The 19504-nt window shown below is 28.1% G+C and overlaps 2 protein-coding genes, 2 long non-coding RNA genes and 1 other non-coding gene across 5 annotated transcripts; 4 read left to right on the top strand and 1 right to left on the bottom strand.

The window, feature by feature from the left end:
• Positions 1-838: 838 nt before the first annotated feature.
• On the top strand, positions 839-5310 carry LOC112732648 (putative N(6)-adenosine-methyltransferase MT-A70-like). The gene is made up of 8 exons (XM_025781398.3): positions 839-1247; positions 1831-3004; positions 3136-3234; positions 3382-3465; positions 3563-3912; positions 4004-4220; positions 4337-4416; positions 4707-5310. Exons 2-8 carry the CDS (start codon positions 1841-1843, stop codon positions 4948-4950), a joined length of 2238 nt encoding a protein of 745 aa, XP_025637183.1. The 5' UTR covers positions 839-1247; positions 1831-1840; the 3' UTR covers positions 4951-5310.
• Positions 5311-7851: 2541 nt separating this feature from the next.
• Positions 7852-8627, top strand: LOC140178063 (uncharacterized). The gene is made up of 2 exons (XR_011870176.1): positions 7852-8226; positions 8351-8627. It is a non-coding gene; the product is annotated as an uncharacterized lncRNA (long non-coding RNA).
• A 1742-nt stretch (positions 8628-10369) lies between these two features.
• On the top strand, positions 10370-11298 carry LOC140177760 (uncharacterized). The gene is made up of 2 exons (XR_011869261.1): positions 10370-10637; positions 11091-11298. It is a non-coding gene; the product is annotated as an uncharacterized lncRNA (long non-coding RNA).
• Positions 11299-13982: 2684 nt separating this feature from the next.
• Positions 13983-19496, top strand: LOC112732653 (probable polygalacturonase). Its single transcript, XM_025781405.3, has 6 exons — positions 13983-14126; positions 14224-14568; positions 17067-17187; positions 17949-18123; positions 18334-18404; positions 18657-19496. The coding sequence occupies exons 1-6, from the start codon at positions 14115-14117 to the stop codon at positions 19364-19366; spliced, it is 1434 nt and encodes a 477-aa protein (XP_025637190.1). The 5' UTR covers positions 13983-14114; the 3' UTR covers positions 19367-19496.
• On the bottom strand, positions 16239-16310 carry TRNAK-UUU (transfer RNA lysine (anticodon UUU)). The gene has a single exon. It is a non-coding gene; the product is annotated as a tRNA-Lys (tRNA).
• Positions 19497-19504: the final 8 nt, after the last annotated feature.

Raw genomic sequence — 19504 nt, forward strand, 5'->3', positions numbered from 1 at the left:
ACCTTTAACTCGATTTTAGACCGGATGAAACCTAAATATTTTAAGGTCATAATTATATTAAGTTTAAATCAAGTGAAAACTGAGTCTTTAATAATAATTTATAAAAAATTTTATTTATAAAAAAATTTATTTATGATACATTTATTTATAAAGAATAAATTTATTATCAAAAAATTGATATCTATATTTAAACTTAAATTTATCTATAAATTTTAATTTAATATTTTTTTGATTTATTTTCTAATTCAACAAATGTGATTAAAAATAAAATTATAAGCTTATAATTAATATAACATAATATTGAAATTAATTTAAAATATATATACTTTTTAGTTTTCTTAGAGTGCACATGGATCGAGTAAAGCCGGACTCGCTTTGATTCGGATCCGACTCGAAATAATGAACGGGTCTATTTTTAAGATTTTTACCCAACTCTAAACTCGGTGAAATCACGGAAATGAATCCTCTCAATTGTTAAAAAAAATTGAGAATGTAAAGTGTGATCTCTAACCTTTTATTGTTCTCTCTCATATTTATTTTTGGTCCCACTTATAAAATTAATAATAAGAAATCACACTTTACTCCCTCAATTGTTAAAAAAAATTAAAAAGATCTATCCGTAAAATCACACCAAATTAACTTCTAAAATATTCGAGATCAGACCAGATCTTCGAATCAAGACGGCCATGTGCACCCTAATAAATATGAATCGGTTGGTTTTGCATCATTGCATTTGCATTTAATCAAACATATTAAAGACTTGGTAATTACACTTGGTTGATCTGAACATGAAGACAAGGATAAGTTACTTATAATCCTTATGCATTTCCTGATTAATGATTAATCACATTCACAAGCCTTCATACTTCGGTTCTAACAACTATGTCTACTGAGATGAAAGATACGGTGGGAAAATTTGTTTTCCAAAGTTGGTAGGGGGTCTAAAACGAAAATATTACAAAAAGAGGGGTACTCTCGAATAAAATAGAAATTACAGGGGTATATTTTTGTAATTACTTTTGGAGGGGATTTTGGTCTACTGAGTCCGAAGACATATATGTAATCTGCTGCTTCTCTTCTTCTCCGCCAGTGCTCTTCAACCCTTCGCTCCGCCGAATCCACCGGAAAATCTTCGAAGCTCCAGCAAGTCAAAAACTTCGCATTCAACACGTCTATCCTTGATTTTGATTCTCAGCTTCCCCTCTCTATTCACCCTAAGAATCAGGAGTTTTGCTCTTCATTCCAAGGTGTTTATAGCTTTGCTGCGAGAAACTAGAAAAAGATTCAATTTTTCATATAAATTTAAGCACTTTTCTTTATTTGAGATGCTGATATACTTCTTGTTGGTTTTCTTGTTTTGGATTTTGTGATTTAGACTGGTTTTTAGGGTGATTCAGTGTCATTTACGTAGCTCTGGGAATTAGGCATACTTCTGGAGTTTCCTTGATGGTAGCTATTTAAATGTCATTGAGGTTTCGATGATTAGTTTATCTCAATCCGTTGTTTACTGCAATGTTTGAAAATTTGATTTTTTTTTTTTTTAATGAAGTTTTCAGCTTGCTAATATTTTGGTTTAGGGTTCATTTGTGCTGTAGTTACTTGCTATTTGATTGAATTGACAATATCAATGTACTTCAAAATTTTGAATTCCTTTTTGGGTTAGTGAAACTAAGATATTGTTTTGTTTACCTAATCATTTCTTTAATTTTTCATTTCAATTCTTTTAGTTGCCACTATTCATCTTGTGTTTGTATCTGTTGCTTGATGTTCAATCATAAATAGTAGCAAGAGTTTATGAAATCTGATGTATGTATCATTCTTGGGTTTTAGGAAGGAATCAATGGAGACACAATCAGATGGTAATGAGGATACCATAGCTGCCGTTAAAGACATAAGGCAGCACCTCGAAGCTCGAATAGAGACCCAACACAAGGCTCACCTGGAGATGCTTTCTTCTATACAGACCATAATCCCCAATCTTGTGTCCTCTCTTGACCTTTCTCTCAAAGTTGTTTCTTCTTTCAATCATCGGCCGTTTGCTCCTACCCCTGCTTTGCCTCCACCTGACCCAAAATTGAATCCCAAGAAAACTCTTGAAACAACTCGTTTTAATACTGAAAGCACTGATGGCTCTAATGAGGGTTACCTGACAAATACCAAGAATCAAAAGCAGAAAACATCTGTGGATTCAAAGACAGTTAACCAGGTTGAATCCGAGAGTGTAAATCCGTTGGCAGTGGTCCGATCAATGGTTGCTGTTTGTTTGCTAGGGCGAGTACCATTCACGCCAATTGATTCTTCCACTGTGTTGAGAAAATTGGAGAATGATCAGACGGTTACGCCTGCAGAGAAGGCAGCACTTCAGGAGCTTGGGGGAGATTCGGGATCTACGCTTGCAGTGGAGATAGCTTTGAGGTCAATGGCAGAAGATAATGGTGGTGTTGAGCTGGAGGAGTTCGTGGTAAGTGGCAAGGCAAGAATTATGGTTTTAAATATAGACCGAACTCGGCTTCTTAGAGAGTTGCCGGAAACTGCACAGTATCAGCAACTCGAATCAAGTTCCGGAGATGGAAATGCAAATCAAAATCAAGGGCAAATCACTCCAGGTGGCACTAATGCTAATGGCAGTTTGCTTGGGATGGGAAGGCCAGGTCTTAGGCCAATGTCTGATATGTGGATGCCCCATGGGGACCCTCACATGTCTGGTTTACAACCAATGTTTCCGGGAGGACCCAGGGGAGCACCAAGAGTAATGGGCATGATGGGGGCACATAGAGGCCTGAGTATCCCACCAATGCATAGACTCCCATTGGGGCCAAATGCACCAGGTAATAGTCCTAATTCAATGCCACAGAAACCAAGAACCATAGAGGATGATATGAAGGATCTTGAGGCTTTGTTGAATAAGAAATCATTTAGGGAGATGCAAAAATCTAAAACTGGTGAGGAGCTTTTGGACCTAATTCACCGACCAACTGCAAAGGAGACTGCTGTTGCTGCTAAGGTTCGACCTCATTTCCTACTTCAAAAGGCTTAATGCTGAAGTTTCTATTGTGCTTTTTGCCATCTTTTACTGCACGCCAGCATTATGTATAGGTTAATATTTCTAAGATTGGTTTGCAATATATTTTTCAGTTCAAAACAAAAGGTGGTTCTCAAGTGAGGCAATACTGTGACTTGCTGACAAAAGAGGATTGTCGTCGTCAATCTGGTTCCTTTATAGCATGTGAAAAGGTTAGTGATTTCGTTTCTGTTTTCCCACCTGTATGATTTCATTTTTTATTTGTTCTCTATTGCTTTAGGCTGGTGTCACTTGTGGATGTGATTTCCAATAATCAATCTGCTTTTGTTGATAACAATTACTGATCCTTTTCTTCACAGGTTCATTTTAGACGGATAATTGCTCCTCATACAGACATCAATTTAGGGGACTGTTCTTTTCTTGATACTTGCCGGCACATGAAGGCATGTTTCTTTCTGTGATTATATCTTATTGTGAATTGTCCTATTTTGCTTATGTATCACATAATCTGATCTCTATCGTTCTTCTTTCCTTTGATAGACATGCAAGTATGTTCATTATGAGTATGACCCTACACCTGACGTGTCTCCAACAATGATGGGTGCACCTCCGCCTCCAAAGCCACTAAAACCTCAGCGAGCTGAATATTGTTCTGAGGTGGAACTTGGTGAGCCACAATGGATCAACTGTGATATACGTAACTTTAGGATGGACATATTAGGTCAATTTGGAGTAATCATGGCAGATCCACCATGGGATATTCACATGGAACTGCCTTATGGAACAATGGCTGATGATGAGATGCGCAGTCTTAATGTCCCTGCACTGCAAACCGATGGACTTATTTTTCTGTGGGTCACCGGACGTGCGATGGAGCTTGGACGTGAATGGTATGTGCACTTGTTACTGGTCACATACTTTTTTTTTTTCCCTGATAACAAGTGAAGTTGGCTTGCTTATATTGCATAATGCCTTCTGCAGCTTAGAACTTTGGGGATATAAACGTGTTGAGGAGATAATTTGGGTGAAAACAAATCAACTTCAGAGAATAATCAGAACTGGCCGCACAGGCCATTGGCTCAATCATAGTAAGGAACATTGTCTTGTTGGGATAAAGGGGAACCCTGAAGTGAACCGAAATATTGATACCGATGTTATTGTTGCTGAAGTCAGGGAAACAAGCCGCAAGCCAGATGAGGTTTCTATAGCATTCAACTACTTCCTGATAGATAATTATTATGTCATTGAATTTTGCATTAATCTCATTTTCCTTTTGAAGATGAGATAAAGAATTATAGTAATTTTTTCCTGCAGATGTATCCGATGCTGGAGAGGATAAGTCCAAGAACAAGAAAGCTGGAGTTATTTGCTCGCATGCACAATACTCATGCAGGGTTGGTTTTCTTGACTGAAATATATTTCTTTGACTGAGATTGAACCCATTGGCTAGTCTTGATTTGAAATGATCATTTGATCCAATGTTACTACAGTTCCATGATATTGTTGTATAGATTAAGTACTTTGTTATCTATAATCTGGTTTTGATTTGTCAGACCAAAGAGTCTAACCTTGTCATAGTTGTGGATTTAGGTTCAAAACTTCATCTTTATGGAGAAGATTTTTTTTCTGTTTGTGGTAGTTCTTTACTTTCTTGTAATTGATCATGTCTCCATTGTTCCCTTAGGTGGATGTCACTTGGTAATCAGTTAAGTGGTGTGAGGTTGGTTGATGAGGGACTGCGGGCAAGGTTTAAGGCCGCGTATCCTGATGTGGAGGTGCAGCCGCCATCACCTCCCAGACCTTCGGCTATGGAAGTTGACTCGACTCATACACAGAGTCCATTTACAGAACCAAAGTCCACTGCAGCTCCAGACACTTCCTATGCCTCAGAAGAGAAGGCAATGGCAATAGATGTCGACGTTGCCTGATAAATTTCCACCGAGTCACTCATGATTAGTAGGGCTTTTTTCTTGATAAATCTGAATGGAACACATCAAAACAGCATTTTGACCTTTTGTAGTTGTAAGTGTTGACTTGTGTTCTTCTCACATTGCTTTTCTCTTTTGAAAAAAAAAAAAGGTTAAAGAGTGGCAAGGTTTTTCTTGAGAAGAAACGGCTAATTTGGTTAAATATCTGTAGTGTACTTATGTAAATTAGAAAAGCGAGTGGTTAGTGATGAGGAAATGTTGTAGAAGTCTCATTTTAGCTGTGTACTTGAATGTTCATGTTCATTAGTCATTACATTATGTTTAGGCATCATATCAGTCTGCCAATAACTTGAAAGAAAATTCTTTCCTTTTGAGGAATTCTTATGCTAGATATACACAAAAAAATGAATCATCAAAGTAGTCATTCACATAAAATATATTGAAGATACGTGTCAAATAACATATAATCAATGGCTAAGATATCCATTTTGGGTTTTCAACCAAAAGGTAAAGCATCAACTTCATCTTTAGCCCAGAAAAAATGGTAGCCCCGCAAGCTCTACCCTTGCTTAACCTAAAATAGAAAAAGAATAAAAAACAAAACTACCTTCACTCCCAAAGCCAGCAAAGAGTGCTTTAATGCCTAACCAAAAATTTGTCCCTTTCCACCAATCATTTTTCTTAGGGATGAGTACGGGTTGAGTTGGTTCGAGTTTATGGTGAAATTAGAACTGAATTAATTGAATTGTAATTGGTTCGATTTGGTTTGAATTTACGTTTTTTTGTATATGTATTCGAATTAAACCAAACCGATTAAAAACGGATTGGTTTGGTTCGGATAATTGGATACCCGATGAAACAGAAATTCATAAAAAAAAACGAAATTTTATCTTAAAAATTCTATAAGTACAATAAATATGTAAAATCAATAGAAATAATTCAAACATGTTAAACATCAAATATATTAAAAACTAAACACATTAAAATCCAAATATGTTAAACACCAAACACATTAAAAGCTAAATACAAAAGTGCAATAGAGAGAAACTCAAAATCATTAAAAGGCATATATATATTTTAAATTTTTATTTAATTAATATATGGTCGGATTTACGAGTTGGTTCGGATTCTGCACTCTCAAAATCGTTACCCGGACCAATCATTAGAAAGAGCCATTAGTTTGGTTCGGATTCGGATCCAATTATCCGTTGGTTCCAAAACCAATTTAATTGATTCGATTCGGATTCAGACGGGTAATTGAATTTCTGCTACTCGTGTTCACCCATAATATTTCGTTACGTATTACTAATTTAATAACTAAAATGTAGTAGATTTGCATATAGTACTTTTTTATTACATAAGACCTTTTAGTTTATTCTAAGAGAGTTGATTTGATTTAGATTTAGATTTAGATTTATTTAGTATGTACCTTAATCACTCACTAAACAATGAATAAATTGTCTATATGTAGATCTAGTCTAAGTGATATGATGAATGATAAACATGTTGAAAATTTGAGTCACAATATATGATATATCTACTTTGTCTTCAACTTTATGAATGAAATTAAAAAATATATCTAAATTTGTGCTGCGGCCATGAAGTGGGACGGCAATGGTGGAGGGTGGCGTGCCCTTGAAGGGGAAGAGAAGAACACTAATCAAAACCAATTGAGACATAAAGTTATGAGACCTCACAACTCCAATAAAGAGCTAAGGAAGGATAGGTCCCATTAATCATTATAACTATAAGTCTATAATTCTTTATAATAATAGTATATAATATATTCCAACACTATACTCCAAAGTTGCTGCCACACCAAACCCAATATACTTTAACCCATAATTCTCAATACATGGTTGCAAATGTTATTTTTCATCCTAAAATAATAGTCAAATTATATAGTTACCCTCATAAATTAATTAGTTAATTATGTGAGTGTATGACATCATCTTAGGAGAATGGTAGGAGTCTAACGTTTTTAGTAAGAAATAAAAAAGTAGAGAATTAATTAATATTGATTCATTTGTTAAAAAAAATATATTGATCACATAATATTTTTCTTATTTTTTATATAAGTATACAATATTAATGGAATTGTAAGGGTAAATGTTGAGGGAGAAATTGCACTAAAATTAGGATAAATATAAAGTAAATATGGGGCAAATATGTAAAAACTCATGCATGCATGACATGACAAGTATAGATGGCAACTTAATTACCATTTTTTTATTGATTATATACCTTAGAATATTAGTCTTAATAATATTTAGGGTTAAAGTATTATTTTTGTCTTTAAAATTTGATAAAAATTTTAAAAATATTTTTAAATTTTATTTTATTTTAATTTTGTCCTAAAAATTTTTGATTTACATTAAATATACTCCTGATGACTAATTTTTTAAAAATTTTAAGACCAATTCAACAATAATTTCATAAGAATAATCTTCAACACAAACAAATCAAGTATAATTTTCATGCATTATTATTAGATTGGTCTTAAATTTTTTAAAAATTTAGTCATAAAAAATATATTTGATACAAATTAAAAATTTTTAAAACAAAATTAAAACGAAATAAAACTCAAGAATATTTTTACAATTTTTATCAAATTTCAAAGACAAAAAAATATACTTTACCTTCATTTATAGAAGGCATTTATCTTTATATATATATATATATATATATATATATATATATATAAAACACCGTTTGACGGCCACCAATAAAGCATATATAAAGTTCATTGGATTCAAAAGCCAATTTAAACTTAATTAAAATAATAAACTACATATTCTGAAAACAACACTTTATCATAATGAGAATTTATTTTATTTATTAATCTGCATCTCTTAGTAACAAAAATAGAACACAATCTAAGTGATCATATAATATTAATTCTAGAATCATGTTACGTGTAATAATAATATTAAACAAAGTCTTAATTAACACTATATAAATAAAATTTTATCGCAAATTTATGATTTCAAGACAACAACTAGAAAAGAATAAAAGAGAGAGATCTATGGCTAGAAACTGTGCATCACATGCAATTCCAATTTTAATGATAGGAGTGATTATTTGTTTTGCCATTATTGAGTTTCATTACATAATTCCTCAACGATATTATACTATTTCTTCTAATTATTATATTGCATCTGAATTAGAATTAGAAAAATGTATCCAGCGATGCCGAGAAACTATTCCAGAACACACAATAACTAGGAGGTATTGCATTAGTAGATGCTATGATCGTTATGGAGTAAATTAAAAGTGGTAGGTGCTAATAATTTATTTTAAATATTTTTTAGTTTATACTATTTATTATATATATGAATATTTGTTGTGTTCTAAGACTTACCTTTTCAAGATTTTTTTTTTTTTTTTTTTGAGTTACCAGATAAAGCTTATGATGAAAATCCTCCGATGCATAGATGAAGAGAACATTTTAAGAAGTGATTCATGTGTTTGAGTTTAATGGTTTTAATGCTTTTTTTATTTAATATTATTACTTTGTTTTTTCCTTGTCGTGTACTTTAGTTATATTTGAGTTTCAACAACTTAATTATTGTAATTTTTATAAAATAGCAATAATAGCTATAGCAACATAATGTAATAAAATGTTCTGAAATACAATATATATATATAATATATAATTGTTGTAGTTGCTTATTATATGTTCATCCTAATTGAAATTTAATTAAATATATAATGCAATAAATAGAGGACCGGGGAGGAAAAAAGAGAGAACATTTTTACAATAATTATTTTTTCTCTCTGAAAAATAATTTTAAATAATACCTTAAAATGAAAGCATAGAATTATTGCCACTTGATACTGAGAAAATGATTGATTGTGAACAATAATATAATACACACCGTATATCTAAATGTATATTTGGATCTTGGTAATTAACCTCTAGATTCTAGAAGAAGGTGTATATATATAGTATTCTAAAAATAAAATCTAACTTAAATTACACTTGACATTCCTAAGATTTACCTTTCCCATATATTACACTAGCTAACAGAATAATTAAATAATATACTTAAAGAAACTTTTGTGTTAATGTAATTAACAAATTTTTATACCTTTCTTGTCACCTCCTGCATATCTTTAAAGAAAATTGCTTAATTAACAAAAATGTTTTTAGTAACAAAACTAGAAGTAATGATTGTAATTACCTATGAAGCACAACACTTTTTTGATTTGTTGTATCCATCTGTCAAATATATTTTGGATACAATCATACAATATTCATCCACATTCGATTAATACGCATATTTCTTTGTGGTCAATTTTGTCTTAATAAAAAATTATTTTTTAAACACACTTAAAAATATTTAAATATTATCATGTGTCAGCATATTTATCCTTATTCTTAATACAATATCGCTACGTTACCAATAGCATTTCTGCCGACTTTTGCCAACTCTTATTTATAATTTTAATGGGAGTGTCCTTGTGGATGTGTCTAATAAAAATATCTTTTTTATGACTATATTTAATAAAAGTGTCTTTATAAATATATTTTATGGATGTATCTCTTTATATTTGTATTTAAAATATAATGTTTAATTATTGTTAACAATAAATTAACAATATGTTAGTATCCTATACTTTTTTTCTTAATATATATTCTTGAAATGAGTTTAGAATTGAAATAGCATATATTATTAATTATTAAAATAAAAAATATTTTAAATATTTTACATAATTAAAAAAAACTAAAAATAATTAAAAAATTAATTTATATTTTAATATTAATAAAATATTAAAATATCATTATAATTTATCTAAAAAATACTTTATATTTTCTATATATACTTGTCTTCATATTTTATAAAAATTTTAAATTTAAGTATCTACCTATTTTATATCATATATTGTGTTCACTGTGTCCATATGTCTATGTAAAATAGGTAATTATCCTTTGACTCTGACTTAATACTTAATACTTTATGCATAGAGAATTGACGGGGTTGAAAATATTTTTTCACAACTTATTTTGAGGTCATTTCAATTTAATGGTACATAAACACACAATTGGCTACTAATTAGTCATCATATAGAAAAATATATATTTGATATTCATGAAAAAAATTATTATAAATTTTTTTTCTGTTATGATATATATATTTGATTATTTTTATAATGAATTATTTTGTTATAAAATTATATAAAACAACGTATATAAATAAATACATAATAACTAATTTAATAGTTAATGAGAATTTGTTTTATTTATTGATCTACAACTATTAGTAACATGAATGGGACACAATCTAAGTGAATATATAATATATATCTTAATTCTAGAATCATGTTATTACATGTAATAATAATATTAAACAAAGTCTTAATTAACACTATATAAATAAAAATTTATCACAAACTTATGACTTCAATACAACAAATAAGAAAGAACAAAAGAGATCTATGGCTAGAATCTGTGCATCACATGCAATAATTCCAATTTTAATGATAGGAGTGATTATTTGTTTTGCCATTATTGAGTTTCATCACATAATTCCTCAACCATATTATACTACTACTTCTTCTAATTATTATATTGCATCTGAATTAGAAAAGTGTATCGATCGATGCCGAAAAAATTTTCCAGAACACACCATAAGGACGTTTTGCATTACTAGATGCTATGATCATTATAGAGTAAATTAATATTGGTAAGTGCTAATAATTTATTTTAAATATTTTTTAGTTTACACTATCACATATAAATATTTAGATTTAATTATTCTGTCAATTTTTATCGTTTTACTGAATTTTTAATTAAATTTTTATATATTTTTTAAAATTTTTATATCATATCAAATTTTGTAATTAAATCTCTATCGTAACAAAAATATTTTAAATTAACGGAATATTCTGTTAAACAAAACGAATATATCTAACACTTGACTAAATATTTTATATAATTTAATTGAATATTCTATTAATTCTAACATTTTTATCACGGTAGAGATTTAATAACAAATTTGATATTGTATAAATATCTAATTAAAAAAATTATAGAAACCATTAAAGTAATTAAATTGAATATTTGTTGTGTACTTGTGTTTTACACTTACCTTTTTAAGATTTTCTTTTTTTCTTAATTATTATTTTTGGGTTATCAGATGAAGCTTATGAGAATCCTCCGATGCATAGATGAAGAACCTTTTAAGAAGTGATTCACATGCTTGATTTTAATTGTTTTAATGATTTTTTAATTTAATATTCTGAATTTTTGTTTATCTTGTCCTGTACTTTAGTTATATTTGAGTTTCAACAACTTAATTATTGTAATATTTTTATAAAATAGTAAAAATAGCTATTGCAACAAAATGTAATAAAATGTTCTGAAATACAATAATATATATAATATATATAATATATATAATTGTTGTAGTTGTTTATTATATGTTCATCCTAATCGAAAATTAATTAAATAATATAATAAATAGAGGGGAGAAAGAAAAAGAGAACATTTTTACAATAATAGTGTGCGTTACAATAATTTTTTTTTCTCTCTGGAAAATAATTTTTAATGATACCTTAAAATAAAAGCCTCATAAGAATTATTGCCACTTGATATATACTGAGAAAATGATTGATTGTGAACAATATATATATATATATATATATATATATATATATATATATATATATATATATTTGGATCTTGGTAACCTCTAGATTCTAGAAGAAGGTATATATATGGGTCTATTTTTCAAAAGTTATTTTTTTAAAATTTTGGCTTATAAAAAAAATAGTATTAATATTTGTAATAATTTTTAAAATTAAATTATAATTTTTTTAAAAATTATTCAAATAAAAAAAATTTTCATAATAAAACTTATTTTATTTTATTTTTTAAAAATTAAAAAATTAAATGCAAAATTAAATTATTTATAAATTATTTTTAATATAAATATTTATTATTTAAATTATATTTTAAATTAATTAAATTATTTATTCAAACTGAACCTTAATATTTTAAAAATAAAATCTACCCTAAATTACACTTGACATTCCCAAGATTTACCTTTCCTATATATTACACTAGCAAACAGTATAATCTAAATAATATATATACTTAAAGAAATTTTGTGTTAATGTAATTAACAAATTTTTATACATTTCTTGTCACCTCCTGCATATCTTTAAAAAATAATTGTTTAATTCAATTGAAATAACAAAAATGTTTTTCGTAACAAAACTAGAAGAAAAGAAGATTGTAATTATCCTCTGACTGTTAATAGTCTATGCATAGAGAATTATTGACGGGGTTGAAAATAATTTTTCACGACTTATTTTAAGGTTATTTCAATTTAATGATACATAAACACAAAATTAGCTACTAATTAGTGATTATATAGAAATATATATTTGGTATTCATGAAAAAGCTTGATTGTATTATTATAAAAAAAAATAATTATTCTATTATGATAAATTTAATTTTATTTGTTGATTATTTTGTTAAAAATATGTAAAATGACATGTATATAAATAAATACATAATAATTAATTTTTAGTATTTATGGATTATTTTTAATATTGTATATTTTTCTTATAGAAAATATTATATATAGTTTTAAAACTTGATTTTACTGATTTATTATTTTGTTAAAAAAATGTAAAATAACATATGTCGACTAATTTAGTGAATGGTTTTTGGAGTTTATGGAATACTTTTAATATTATATATTAATCTTCAAGAAAATTATTATATATTTTTGATAAAATCAAGAAGTGAGTGTAATTTATCTTAAAATTTATAATATAGTGGGCATTTAAAATTGGGACTAGATGCATTTTTTTTTATGATATTTTTTAATTCGATAAGTTTAAAATTAATTTATTACAGATGTAAACTTTATTTAGGAGTAATTTGCTGCTGATCAATAAATTTTATATACACAAAATAAAATTTAAACTCTTAATATTTATTTAAGCGGACAACGGAGCAGCACATACATGCTATCCCAAGGTGTTTTTATATGAAATGTTTTAGTTGATAGTGTTGGACATGTGAATATGAAAATCTAGGAAGAGTTGGACTTGGAAGTTAACCAAAACCACCTTATGTTATGGCTTTATGCTTTCATGTGCACATTATTATGTCTGACCAACTCAAGGACAAAGATAAAAAGTAAAGTGGGCTAATATAATTCACACTCCTATTTAAAAGAAAAAAAAATCATCAATTGTTAAAAAAAACACTAGCCAATAATAATATAGATACATATATAAATTATAATATATTATATAATATGCATATATTTTTATTTAAAAATATAATTCTAATAAAATAGAATCTCACATGCAGTTATCTTTATGTGAAGTTGAAAATTAAAAATTATTAATTAATAATTTAGTCAAACATGTCAAATCATCTAATAATTCTTAACTATCATCTTCACGTAAAAATAACTGTATCTAAGTTTTTACTTTCTAATAAACATACATATTTCAATAAATAAATTAACAAATAAAAGTAAAAAAATTTCCTTTTCTTTAACGTGTTCTGCTTATGAAAATACCTTCAAAGCAAAAGGGAAAGAAAATATACATCCACTCTAAGTTGAAGCTATTAATATAAGATTTAAGACTTGTACACAACAAATTAACAAACTTTCTATTATTACATGATTAGATTAGAGCATGCCACCTTCTTATAACTAAAACAATGCATTCTTAGACATATATGTTTCTAAGAGTTATGAATGACACTAACTTGTGATGTGATATGTAGGTTAAAATCAAGATGTATACTTACCAATTTATTTATTAATTTTTATTGTTTAAATTTTATTTTATTTAATGTATTAAAAGTTCAAAATTTTACATATCCAATATACACTTTAAAAAAATTAATATTCTTATAACACTAATTAGAGAGGTTAAACAAACAATAAATAATTTTATTTGGTTGGTTATGCTTCTACACAAATTCTAAAAAGTGCTCCTTTTAAAATTTAAATTCATGAACCTGCTCTTAGCCATAGCTAATAAATTATTAAACCTTCCCTCCTATAAATACTTGACATATAGCTTCACTCATTCATTCACACACACCTCAAAATTCAAAAAACAAATATTAAAGTGCCTTTTATTTTTCTCTTAGTACTTGAAGAATCTCCTCTTGAAAGATAATAACATGAGGATAGAAGTAATAAGACCCTCTTTTTATGCAATTTTTTTATTAAACTTTACTATATATTTTTATTTGTATATTTTATTATTTTATTACATGTTTGATTTTGCAGGGTATGAGACTAGTTTGTGGTTTGATTGTGGTGATTGTGTTGCTGAATTCAAAGAAAAGTGAGAGCAGAAGATCAAAGAGTGGTTCTAGAAGCAATTCATTTGAGTACAATGCTATAAACTGCAGAGCACACAGTGCATCGTTGGTTGATTATGGAGGAGTTGGAGATGGAAAAACATCAAACACAAAGGCATTTGAAAATGCAATCAGAAAGCTGAGTGAGTATGAATCAAAAGGTGGTGCTCAGCTCTATGTTCCTGCTGGAAAATGGCTCACTGGAAGCTTCAATCTCATTAGTCACTTCACTTTGTATTTGCATCAAGATGCTGTTCTTCTTGCTTCTCAGGTACCTTCTTTTTTGTTTTACTTTAATTTTTGCAAGAGAAATGTTAGGGCAGTAACTTTTGTGATTTGTAGCCATTAATGATATTTTTAATGGTGTGAGATTTTATTCAATAGTGTGAAATTACTCACTTTTGTTTTTCTGATTACATGCTGGTCAGAATTTAATAAAATTGCTTGCTTTAAACTTTTTTTTTTTGTGCATAAATTTTTTTTTGTCTTTATTCGTTGTAAGCTGATTTTTTTTTTTAAGAATGAATACAGATTGAATTTTAAACTTTTAGATTATAGAAGTTGATAGCTACTTTTTTTCAAAAAATAGAAAAAACGTATGAATGTTATATTTTTAACACTAATTATTAAATGAAGTTTAAAAACATTTTAGATAGATGTCATAATGAAAAGTATTAAGATAATGAATCCATAAATTTTGGGAATCATTAGATAAAGATGTTTAAAATATTTTTTTTAAAGATATTTTTTAGTAATTAAAATTTAATATATATAACTGATTAAATCGTATTATTTTTGTCAAAATTAGATTAGACAAATTAATTTAACCAAAAATTTAATGAACTAAATTTTGAACCAATTTAAATTAATAATTTTTTAATAAAAAATAATTACAATACCTTTATTATAGAAAATAATAAAATACTCTTATTATATATATATATATATATATATATATATATATATTTTAAATTCTAAATCTTAACCCTTCTCTTCTCTCTTAACCATCATGAAATTAAGATTTAAAATTAATATATATATATATATATATATATATATATATATATATATATATGAGTATTTTAATTATTTTTTATAATAAAGATATTATAGTCATTTTTTATAAAAAAAATACTAATTTAGACCGATTTAAAATTCAGTTCATCGATTTTTTAACATTTTTCTTAAATTATACTCCAAGAATTATTGTATTAGAGCTGATCCATGTGATAATCATTCTTTGATAACTAAATAAGTAAATAACCACACTTTTTTTTCATGAGATTAAGGCTTGATTGATCATCATTTATTTTCTGGTTTCTCTGTTTACTTTCATTTTTAATGACTAAATAAACAAAGATACTAAGTTCCATAGCTTATATATGATCTCAAGCATAAACAATTTATATCAAGGCCTGCTTTATGCAAATAAAAAATGATAATAATAAAAAAAACTTATTCCCTAATAATGCTTTTGTTCCACTTAGTTGGCCTCATCTGCCATTTCTTTCTACAAACCCTTTTGAAAAACATGGCAAGCACTATTTCCCAACTCTGACATGAAACAAACCAATGTAACCACCACTATGTCTTATTAAGAAATGGAATAAATTAGGAAGTAACTAATACTCCAAACTATGATTACTTGCATGGTAGAAAACAAACATTATTATTCCATTTATTTTAAAATAATTATCAATTTTGTATAATTAATATATTTTAGATTATGCATTGCTTAGATTATTTTAATTTACAATGTATTACTTTATTATCTAAATTGGTAGTTATTTTTAAACAAAATAGTAAGCTGAATTCATTAAGGAAAAGATTAACATGTCTAGAATTTCTTGAGTGTCATTAAGTATAAGTAATGTTGTTAATTAATTCATGAAAACAACATACAAACAATTGAAACACTAGCTCTAGTTCGATAGAACAAAACGCCGTCTGTGGGGATCGAACCCACGACCACGTGGTTAAAAACCACGCGCTCTACCGCTGAGCTAAGACGGCTACACATTTAATTATTGTTTACAAATGTTAAAATAGTAAACAAATTTTAAGAGCCAAACGAAAATATTTAATAATAAAAAATATTAGTCAAAATTTATTACTTTTAATTTAATTTAACGTATATTATAATAAATAAATATTAAATAAGATAAATTTAAATTTTTTAAGTCGATTTTTTTTTCTTCCAAAACATTTTTATTATAGTGACATGGTATGGTGCTAACTCCTAACTTCTAACACACATTTTTGTCTTTTTGTTCATGTGGGAATTGTTCAGGTTGTGACTACTTGCGAGTTCTGACACATTTTGGCATTTTATTTTGGGTTTTAGGGTAAAAAAGAAATACTAAATATTAAAGATATAATATTGATTAAGACTAGACCTAACAAAATAAATTAATAAAGATGCGGATATTATTTATTTGAAAGAGATGATATTGGTTATCATAGTTTTCTGCTCTTTTTCTCCTTTTCCTGTATAATATGAAATTAATATACTCTCTTAAGACCAATATAAACAATACATAGCTTATTGTTTCCAACTGAAGACAAATAAAAATTTAACATCATTGTTTGGACATTATTAACATTATAAAAAATTAATCTTCATATTAGTACCTTTTTTTGTTAGAGACAAATTGAAGATGGAGTTTATTAATTGTCACAAATATATCTCCAACCAATATATAAATTATTTTTATATGTGAATATAATTTACTTAATGGAATTTTGATTTGTATTAATATATTGAGTTAGGATATGAATGAGTGGCCTGTGATCAAACCACTACCATCTTATGGAAGAGGAAGAGATGCTGCAGCTGGAAGATACACCAGCCTCATATTTGGAACAAACCTCACTGATGTCATTATCACAGGTATGAAAAAAAGAAAAAGTTGTATAGGGAAAACAATAATAATCAAACTATTAGTTAAGAGCTGGTGAAAAGTTTCATCTAACACATGTTCTATTCTTCAAAATGTTTGAATTCTACTTTAATTTCCACAGTTCACTTACATCTAATTGACTATATATTATATATTTATTAGCCTTTTTTAGTTTTTCAATTACATTTTATACTTGCTCATTTTAGTCAAGTACTTTTAATTAGGTATCTAGCTTATATTTAAAGTCAATATTGTCTCTCTTAGGTAACCTACTCTCATATTCAAATAACTGGTTAGTTATTTCAAGAGCATGGAAGTTAGTTATTGGTATGATAAATGGTTAACAATATCATTAACAATGCAATGAGACTGAAATATCTTAATTAATTTGATGTGCTACATGTTGCTTCTAAGTTTCTATTTTTTATTTTTAATTATTAAAAAAAATACTAATTTGTTGGATACATACATATACTGCATTCTTTTTCTTTTGGTCATGTGATAAATTAGTCATATCAACTTTTATGTATTATTTAAAATTGAGTTTAATTATTTATACACTGTTCAAAATAAAAAAAAATACTTTTCTTTATTTAACAATACATGGTTATATATTCATGTAAAACTTTTTTATGTTGATAGCATATGCAAAATATATAAATCCTTTGAAATTTACTTAATTAAATAATTTTATCATGATAGTGACTAATCTTACAAATGAAATGATTATGATCACTTGTGGTGGTAACAGGAGACAATGGCACCATAGATGGTCAAGGTGCATTTTGGTGGCAACAATTTCACAAGAAAAAATTGAAATACACTCGCCCTTACTTAATTGAATTAATGTTCTCAGACAATATTCAAATCTCAAATCTAACACTCCTAAATTCACCATCATGGCATGTTCATCCAACTTATAGCAGGTAATAATCATAATAACAATAATCCTATCCTTGTCATATAGTTATTAGTTCATATATATGATCACATTATTCAAATTAAAGTCTTAAAAGTTGAAAGCATTTCAAAATCACATTTGAGTTTTTGACTTTTGTGACACCATCATAATAACAACTACTATTGATTTTTTTTCCAATTTCAAAACTAACAATAAAGTTTCCAACACTATACAGCAACATTATCATTAAAGGCATCACCATCAATGCTCCTGTCACATCTCCAAACACTGATGGAATTAACCCAGGTAAGCATATATATGAACATTAACATTATTGGACTAAAGAAAATTGAAATAAGTATTTTCTGTAAAATTTAAACATATAGTTTTAATCCTTTCCATTAACATGCCTATGTTAAATGTTGATGTGTGCTAGACAGACAGGTTAGTGGCATTAACAGTTAACAGAAACAAACTAAGAGTACCTAAACAAATCATATAGAATATAGATTAATAAATTTTTCTCTTTCCTTTTGTTGATTTTTTTCCTATTCTTAGATTCTTGCACAAACACCAGAATTGAAGATTGCTACATAGTTTCTGGAGATGATTGTGTAGCAGTGAAGAGTGGCTGGGATGAATATGGAATAAAGTTTGGTATGCCAACAAAACAACTTGCAATTAGAAGACTCACTTGCATTTCACCATACAGTGCTACCATTGCCTTAGGAAGTGAAATGTCCGGCGGAATCGAAGACGTTAGAGCCGAAGACATCACGGCGATCAACACAGAATCCGGTGTCAGGATCAAGACGGCTGTAGGGAGAGGAGGGTATGTTAAGGACATCTATGTCAAAAGAATGTACCTTCACACAATGAAATGGGCATTCTGGATGACTGGTAACTATGGCTCCCATGCTGATAGCCACTATGATCCGAATGCGTTGCCTGAGATCAAAGGTATCAACTATAGAGATGTTGTTGCTGAGAATGTGAGCATGGCTGCAAGATTGGAAGGGATATCTAAAGACCCTTTTACTGGAATTTGCATGGCCAATGTCACAATTGGTTTGGCTGCAAAGCATAAGAAGCAGCCATGGACTTGCACTGATATTCAAGGGGTTACTAGTGGTGTGACTCCTCAACCATGTGATTTGTTACCTGATCAGGGTCCAAAGAAGATCACAGCTTGTGATTTTCCACCTGAGAATTTACCTATTGATATGGTGAAACTCAAGAAATGTAGTTACACCATGAAACATGCATAAGCATAACACATGAAACATGCTACCTAGTTATTATTTATATATCTCTAGTCCTTCCTAGATTATCCAGATACTATTGCTCAAGTTGTGAAATGAACTCTGTTAAACTATGTTATTTATAGAGTTTCTTTAACTTTGTTT

Source organism: Arachis hypogaea, chromosome 2, assembly GCF_003086295.3.
Source record: "Arachis hypogaea cultivar Tifrunner chromosome 2, arahy.Tifrunner.gnm2.J5K5, whole genome shotgun sequence".
Classification (NCBI taxonomy): Eukaryota; Viridiplantae; Streptophyta; class Magnoliopsida; order Fabales; family Fabaceae; genus Arachis; species Arachis hypogaea.

What these genes read in the sequence shown, in the direction of transcription:
- LOC112732648 (XM_025781398.3), top strand. Translation starts at nt 1,841, where the DNA reads ATGGAGACACAATCAGATGGTAATGAGGATACCATAGCTGCCGTTAAA. An exon ending in AGACTGCTGTTGCTGCTAAG is followed by an intron (nt 3,005 to 3,135) that starts GTTCGACCTCAT and finishes TATATTTTTCAG; the next exon opens with TTCAAAACAAAAGGTGGTTC. An exon ending in ATGCACAATACTCATGCAGG is followed by an intron (nt 4,417 to 4,706) that starts GTTGGTTTTCTT and finishes TTGTTCCCTTAG; the next exon opens with GTGGATGTCACTTGGTAATC.
- LOC112732653 (XM_025781405.3), top strand. An exon ending in CACTGATGTCATTATCACAG is followed by an intron (nt 17,188 to 17,948) that starts GTATGAAAAAAA and finishes TGGTGGTAACAG; the next exon opens with GAGACAATGGCACCATAGAT. An exon ending in CACTGATGGAATTAACCCAG is followed by an intron (nt 18,405 to 18,656) that starts GTAAGCATATAT and finishes TCCTATTCTTAG; the next exon opens with ATTCTTGCACAAACACCAGA.